The 8,011-nt window shown below is 63.1% G+C and overlaps 1 protein-coding gene across 1 annotated transcript in view; it reads left to right on the top strand.

Annotated features, from left to right (window-relative positions):
• The first annotated feature begins 1,998 nt into the window (after positions 1–1,998).
• Positions 1,999–8,011, top strand: part of BCR (BCR activator of RhoGEF and GTPase) — an 86,957-nt gene continuing 80,944 nt past the window's right edge. Inside the window, exon 1 of the mRNA XM_088143749.1 lies at positions 1,999–3,900. Coding sequence (XP_087999875.1) covers positions 2,502–3,900 — 1,399 coding nt within the window. The 5' untranslated portion in view covers positions 1,999–2,501. The remainder of the gene's footprint in view (positions 3,901–8,011) is intronic.

The following is an 8,011-nucleotide window of genomic DNA, read 5'->3' as shown; positions in this document are numbered from 1 at the left end:
ACAGCTGTACAAGATTAAAAAGATGATTTATAAATCTAGAGAAGGAGCAGTTAAAAGAAAAATCTGCCTGGGATTCTCTAGGGCAGGGGTGTGCGAGAAGGTGGACTTTTTAGACAGATTACCTATATTTAAGAAACAGTAATTTTCAGACTGGGAAGTTCTGGGGCAGAAGATGGCAAGTGCTGGAAAGATGGGGCAGCGGGCTGGGCAGATTGCTGGGCAGAAGGGACAGACCGATTTAGCAGATGGAGGCAGGAAGGTATGTGAAAAATCAGAAAGGTTCCAGGGGCTTCCACTTCTCGTTTTTTTTTACACTTATTCCTCAAGTTGAACTGCTCACACTTTCAAGAGACAAGCATCGATGCACTTTTTCTTCTTAGCCCTCTGAAATGTCCTCAGTACCAGCATTGCCGGCGCTCACTTTCCACGGACCTCTGCGCTGTCTCGCCTCTGATGCAAGAGGCGCTCCAACTGCCCCGCTGATTTCAGCGACAATCGCCCAGCCTTCGCCTCCAAATGTCGAACTGGCCGCGGATCGTCGCTCCCTCCGAGCTGAGATCGGCGCCCACCTTGTTGCTGTTCCGGAAGGCCCTGAAGAGCTGTCTTGCCAGCCGGCCCCCGGACCCCCGCTGAAAGGAGCCGACCGAGGGGCCGTTTGGATCGTTGTCGGCCACTGCGGGAGCGGGCGTTGATGGGGTTTTGTATTGGGGATTTTACTTGGTAAGCCGCCCGGAGTCGCCGAGTTCACTCCATCAATCGCCCCACATCCAGTCCCTGGGAGCCACCCCACCGCAGGTCATCTCCGCCCCCCTGCTGACCAAGGAAGAGGACGAGGCAAGAAGAGAGCGCCTGTGCCCCTTTTCGGCTTACTGTCCCGAGGAGAAGCGGCGGCCTCAGCTCCGCCGAACAATTCTGGAAGGCCCGGCCAGCCTGCCCCCTCCGCCGGGCTGCCCGCGCGACCTGCCCTCTCCCCGCCGCCGGCTCGGAGAGCTCCGCGGGCGGCAGCGTCGCTGTTTCCCTTCGCCGGCTCTTTTACGGCCCCCGAAGCGAGTCTGCACAGCCGGCGAGGCCGCTCCCCTCCCTTCTCTTCCCTTCCCTGCGCTGCAGAGGCCCGCCCGGTCTCGAGAGAAAGAAGCCGATGAAGAGCAGCCTCGCCGGGCGGGACGCGCTGTTGGTAAAGCCCCCCGAAGGCGCCCCTCGGAGACGCAGAGCAGCGGGACGGCCCCGGCCCTCTTCCCGGGCACCGGCTGGGGCTGCCGGCTGTCTTTAGGGACTTTCGCGCCGTCACGCGCGCCTCTCGCGCAGGACACGCTTAGCCGGGGCTTCGGAGTTCACTCGGGCACGACGCGCCCCGCGTGGCCCCTTCGCGGGTCTCGGGGCCTCCCTTCTCCTCCCCCCCCCCCGCTCTTTGCGGAACGCCGCCATGAAGCCGCGTCCTCCCCACGAACCTGGAAAGGCTTTGGCTGGGAGGCAGGGAAATGCCCAGCGCGGGGATGCTGCAGCTGCAGCGCTCGACCTCTCGGCGGGGGCACTGAGCAACCAGAGGGGGGCCCTCAGCGCGCGACCGACCCGCCGACGCTCCAACTCCCACGAGCCCGGACCCGGACCGGGACCAGGACCAGGAGAGGCGCGGGCCCCCGGAGGCCCCCGGCTGCCGCCCTGGGTCTCCGGCAAGCCCTCGCGGCAGGCCGGGCAGCCTTCCAGCCGCCAACGTCGCTTCCGCTCCAGGCCCTGCATTTGGGAATGAAACCCCGCCCCAAGCGCCCGCCAGGCACGGTTTCCAGAGGCTCCGCAGAGCGCCGGGGCGCGCGACCTCCGCGCATCGCCTGGGCGGCCGCAGCCAACCACCTTCCTCGTCCCCCGCGCGGCGCGGGCAAGCGGCGCTCTGTATGTATGCAGAGGAACCGCACCGCCCCTCCGCGCCGCCGCCCTGAGAGCTCCGTCCGCAGTCCCTTTAAGGGGCCGCCCCGCGCCCGCCCCGCCCTCGCCCCGCCCCGCCCCGATCGCGCGGCCGCTCTCCAGAGGAAGGGAGCCGGACCAGCCGGGATGGCGAGCCGTGGCGGGCCGCCGCGTCACCTGCGGCCGGTTCAGCGCGTCCCCAGCCACCCCGGCAGCACGGGCTAGGGCAGCCGGAGCGAAGCCGGGGGTCGGGGGCGGCGCGCGGGCGGGGAGGAGCAGCGGAGCCCCCTGCTTTTCGCCTGGCCGGCCGGCCGGCCGGCGCGTCCCCTCCGCCTCGCCTCGCCTCGCCTCGCCTCGCCTCTTTGTTCTTTCCTTCCTTCCTTCCTTCCTTCCTCCGCCGCCGCCGCCGCGAGGAGGGGGCGCGGCGCCTGGCGATGGGCGGCGGGGCGGGCGAGGCGGCACAGAGAGCGCGACGCGGCTCGCGGCCGCCGCCTCGGAGAACCCTGCCCGCCGCCGCCCGCCGGAGATGAACGCCGGGCGCTGCCGCCCGTGCGCGCCGCCGTGATCCCGCCCTCGCCCGCGGCGGCGGCCGGGCCGTTGCCATGGTGGACCCGGTGGGCTTCGCCGAGGCGTGGCGCGCCCAGTTCGCCGATTCGGAGCCGCCCGCGATGGCGCTGCGCTCTGTGGGCGACATCGAGGCGGAGCTGGAGCGCTGCAAGGCGTCGATCCGCCGCCTGGAGCTGGAGGTGAACAAGGAGCGTTTCCGCATGATCTACCTGCAGACGTTGCTGGCCAAGGAGCGGAAGAGCTACGACCGGCAGCGCTGGGGCTTCCAGCGCGGCCCCGAGGCCGACGACGTCGACGAGAAGCCCGCCCGCCCGCGGCCCCCCGCCCCCCGCAAGCTCTCCGCGCACAGCGACGGCAGCTCGGAGGCGGACGGCGCGCAGCCCAGCCAGGAGGACCGCGGCAAGCCCGCCGCCGCGGACGAGAAGCCGAAGGAGGAAGGCGCCGCGGCGGGCTCGCCGGGCAGGGCGCGGCCGGCCCCCAGCGGGAGTCGCCGCCGCCTGCCCAGCACCTCGGTCGATCGGGACCGGGACCGGGACGGGGGCGCCTTCGAGCCGGCGAGCCGGGAGCGCGGGCAGAGCGGCGGCGGGGCGCTGCTGCGCTCCAGCTTCGAGCGCGGGAGGAAGGCGCCCTCGTCGCCGCCGCCGCGGCTGCCGGACGGCCGGGAGGCGGCCGAGAAGCCCTTCTACGTGAACCTGGAGTACCACCGCGAGCGCGGCCTGGTGAAGGTCAACGACCGGGACGTCTCGGACCGCATCAGCGCGCTGGGCAGCCAAGCCATGCAGCTGGAGGCGCGCAAGAAGCTGCCGGGGCCGCTGCGGGGCCGCTCGGCCGAGAGCGCCGCCGCCGCCGCCTACGACGACGGGGGCGAGTACGAGGACGCGGAGCTGAACGCGCGCTTCCTGAAGGACAACCTGCTGCTGGACGGCGGCGGGCGGCCCGCCTGGACGGCGGCGGCGGCGGCAGCGGCCGCCTTCCAGCCCTACCAGAGCGTCTACGTGGGCGGCCCGGCGGGGACGGCCGAGCAGCCCCTCACCTGGCCGCGCCGCTCCTACTCGCCGCGGAGCTTCGAGGACCTGGGCGGCGGCGGCGGCGGCGGCGGCGGCGGCTACACGCCGGACTGTAGCTCCAACGAGAACCTGACGTCCAGCGAGGAGGACTTCTCGTCCGGCCAGTCGAGCCACGTATCGCCCAGCGCCACGGCCTGCCGCCTCGCCCGGGAGAAGAGCCGCTCGCCCTCCCAGCACTCGCAGCAGTCCTTCGACAGCAGCGGCAGCCCCCCGACCCCGCAGGCCCCCAAGCGGCACCGGCAGCACCAGCAGGCGGTGGGCTCCGAAGCCGTCGGGGGGGCGAGGAAGGGCGGGCAGGTATGGCCCTGCGACGGCGAGCCGCCCCCCGGGAGACCCGCCGTGGACGGCTGTTTCCATGGCGACGCAGGTGGGGCCCCTTTGCTCTCCCGGAGGTTTTTGGCGGTGCGGGTTTAAGGGAGTGGGTGTGATCCCCGATTCCTGCAGGCGGGGGCTGGGGGTCTCCCCGCCTGTTTTGTGCAACACCTGACACCTAGGCTGGGATGGGTATCCTCTGGTACTTTGAACCCCCCCCCCCCCTGCCAGTATCCTGGACCTCATTGTGGAGGAGGAGAGGCAGCAGCTCCTTCTAGACGGGGGTGGTAGGAGTGTCTGCTGCTCTCAAAGCTCCCTTCAGAGCCCTCTCCCCACCCCAACCCTCTGTGGGGCTGGCTGTGGTGGGGCCCCCAGGTCCCCCAAGATTCTGGGTCTCCCTTCAGCCGCAGCCCTCCCCAGGCACTGCGGAGGTCCGTCTGCACCTGGGGGCCCTTGTTGGCCTGGCTGGGGAGCAGAGGAGGGGCAAGGGCCAGCCCTCTCCTGTATAGAGGGGCAGAAGGCCTTGGGGAGGCGCAGCGTGGGCTGGATTCCCTTCTCCTGGCACGGGGGTTGCAGGGGTTGAGTCGGGGGAGCTGAGCCTTTTCAAGCAAGCAGGGAGTCTCCAAGAATCTGGGTTCGGTCTGATTCTGGCTGTTGCTCTGCCCCTCAAAAAAGGCTGGGCTTTGGAGGAGGGTGCACAGTTGAGCCTTTCTCCTGTGCCCGGTTGCTCTGGGTCTCTTGTGAGTTGAGGCGGTTGGCGCTTCTCTTTGTAGCTGCTGTGCGTGGAGCAGCTTCCAGATCAGCATCAGCGGGTTCATGGTCTGGCCGGACAGTGGATCCAGTATGTCAGGGGGAGGTCTGGCCTTTGGCCAGCAGGTCACCCCTGAGATGGAGGTGAGCCCCGGTCGTTGCCCTCCTCCTGCAGGAGTGAGGGGTGACGGGCTGGGTGGCTTTCCCGTGGGACATTTGAGCTGGGCACCCAAAGGCGGCCTGTCTGTCCCCACTGCCCTTCAGTCCAGAGGTGCCTGCCTCGGTGGTTCTTCAGGGGTGATTTCTGTCCCCGGCTTGGGAGAAAGCAGGCTGGGTCTGGACGAGCGGCCTGCAGGGGCTGCCTTTGCTCGGGAACTGCCGTCTGGCAGCGATCCACAACGATGGCTGGGAAGAAGCGGGCAGCAAAATGCCTGTTGCTGCGGGGAAGCAAAGTGCCCGGGCTGCACAGAGCCCAGCTAAGCTGGCCTCTGCTTTAGAGCCTCGGTGGTTGAAGGGCAGACCGGGGGAGGGAAGGGGAAGCCGAAATAGACCCCGGGGGCAGGAAGGGTCCTGGCCGTGGGACCTTTTGGGTCTCCTGAGCAGGCTGTTGTTGGGGGAAGTGCAAGGAGAAGACCATGGCAGCAGAGGAGGGACGACCGTTGCCTCTCGACCAGCTGCTGGCAGCAGAGCTTGGCAGATGGCGATCCCCACCCCTGCCCTGGAGAGCAGTGGGGGGCGGGGGGCGGGCAGGAGGCAGGGCTCCAGGAAGGGATTAATAAGACAGAAGGAGCATGAGTCACCCTGGGAATTATCCACAATGGTAATGGCACAAACTTGTAGCCGCTTTTCTGCCAGCACTAAGTGCCTGGCAAGGATCTTAACCCTGCAGGTTCTGTATGTCCCATAGCGGCCATCGGATCCCGGCCCCGAGGAAGGGAAGATACCACAGCAAGGGGAATACCAGGGCTTGCCCCCGAAAGTGGGCATCTTGAATGGAAAGGGGGCAGTGGTGGTGGCAAATCACTCTGAAGTTCCTTTTTACCCTCTTCCAAAGCGTGGTCCTTTCCTGTGTTTTTGAGTCAGTATTTTAAGAAAGAGCTGTCTTTGGAAACAACAAACAGAGCTCTCCCTAAGATTGGGCACCTTCTGGGTCTGATAAGGTGCCCAACAGCTGAGCGATGTTGTGGTTTGTCTGGAGGACCAGAACAGCTTGAGGCACGGACTCCTTTCATTGGGGTTTTGCACTCGCTTTTCCCCCTCTACCCTGGCAGGTCTGTGTGTGTGTTGTGCGTGCAGTTGTTCCGCCAGGCTGGCGTTGTGTTTGGGCTGGCAGCAGTTGCTTTTGGAGCTGCCCTGAGAAGCCCCCTTACCCTCCGAGCGACCTGCCGCTTTCCAGCTGGTGATGCATGGATGTTTCCTTTTCCGTGGTTCTGTGGGGAGCAAGTGGGGCGGGCTGGTCCAAGCGGGTGGTGGCCCTCTGCCCTGTGACGCCCTTCCGATGGCTGGGCAAACCCCGGGGTTGGGGAAGGGGGGCCCCGCTCAGCGCAGGAGGGCAGTTTACCTGGCATGGAGGCGGGAGGGAGGCGTCCAGGACAGGCGAGCAACGTTTGTCTGGAAAGATGGAACTGGCTGTCAGATTCCCCAAACCAGTCAAGTGATCAGAGATATCCACAGGGTGTGGTCAAAAAAGTCAAGATGGCATCATTTGACACAAAAAATAGTTGGAGCTTTGATTGCATTACCATGGCCACCATCTTGACTTTTTTGACCATACCCTGCAGAGCCCCCTGTGAGTGATCTTGATAGGTGCTAGGGTAATACTGACATTCAAAATCTCTCTAGTCCAAATCTGGTTTATGTTTTCTGCCAAGGTGACCAAAGACATTTTTCATCTGTATGTGTCCCAGTTGAATGCCAATTTGGTATAGTGGTTAAGGTATCAGGCTAGAAACCAGGAGACCATGAGTCAAAACCAGCGGGTGACCTTGGGCCAGTCACACACTCCCAGCCCGAGGAAGCAGGCAATGGCAAACCACTTCCAAAATCTTGCCAAGAAAACTGCAGGGACTGGTCCAGGCAGTCACCAGGAGTCAAAAACAGAGTTGGAAGCACCAAAAAAAAAAAAAAAGTCCCAGCTGACAAACTGAAATGGAGCTAGAAACCAATTAATCAGAGAAAGCTGATGCCACCACACAGTCGAATGATTTGGCCAAGAAAAGAAAACGGACTGGCCAGTAGAATACAGGGCGCGTGTTATCTGTCACCGCCTTTTTCAGACGGTCTTCTCTCCTTCCATCTTGGTTGGTCCCCTTTGGCAACTTCTCCCCACGTCATTTGGTTATGCAAATATCATTAAAGACTGTAGTTAAATCAATGGGACCTGTCACAGGTGTGATACTAAATGTGCAGGATTTTTTATCTGCAAGATGTCTTGCAAATTATTCATTATTGCAGGTAGAGTGGTAACAGGGAAGAAGATGGTCCTTTGTGTCCAAGGAGGAGTCCAGGAAATGGACTCTACCTTTTGTTCAGAGGGCACTTTCCAAATGTTCTGCCAGAGCTCCGGTTGCTGTCCCACCAATTTCATCATGGAGGGATCACGAGGGGGATATATATTCAGGTGGGGCATCCCAGGGAGTGACCTGGGCTCTGGTAGATCTCAAGTGACAGGAGCCCCCTCCCCGCTTCTCCTTCGGAAGTGAGTGGGACCGTTGCTCTGATTAATCTCTCTCTACTCTGCGGAATTCTGGAGCTCCAGTCGGTTTAAATCTCCCTAGCTAGTCACTATCCATGACTAGAAAGTTCTGGCAATTTGGACACAGTTCAAAACAGATGGTAGATCAGAAGTGTTCCAGCTGAATGAATAAGACCAGAAACCATTTTGGACAAGCACGTGCTTGCTCAGCTCCATCACCTTATTTTATTGTGCACGTGCAATGCAGTGGCCTGACTGCTGCCTGGACACCGACGCTACCCTCGCTGCGCTGGTGACCAGTTGGTTTTTGGATGTAATCTGAACTTCTGGTTGTTGCCATTAAAGCCCTACGTGGTTTGTCTCCCAGGTACCTGCAGGGCCGTCTCGCCTATCAACAGCTGCCCTGCTCTGTGCTCGAGGGAGGAATTATGGAGGGGCAGCCATCATTTCACCCAGTGAAATCAAAGGAGGGGGGCTGAACAACGTGCCCTCTCTGTAGCCATCCCCGTGGTGCCTTCCTGGGCACAGAACGCTCTGAACCTGCCTGTCTTTCCCAAAAGACGGAGGCTGTTCCGCTGAAGGGCTGGGCCTCAGGTGCGTGGCCTGCCTTTTAGGCAGGGATTGTTAGTGTTGCCTGCTCTGAAAGAAGGAAGAAAACAGGTTGCAGCTGGGACATTTGCTCGGAAGGAGCATGACAACAGCCCGTACGAATAAATTATAC

The sequence above is a fragment of the Python bivittatus genome, unplaced genomic scaffold (genome assembly GCF_059951505.1).
Source record: "Python bivittatus isolate LINGU-HERP-01145 unplaced genomic scaffold, Pbiv_v1 ctg000390_np1212, whole genome shotgun sequence".
NCBI lineage: Eukaryota > Metazoa > Chordata > Lepidosauria > Squamata > Pythonidae > Python > Python bivittatus.
The sequence above is the reverse complement of the archived record's forward strand: the minus strand, read 5'-3'. Positions and strand labels throughout refer to the sequence as shown.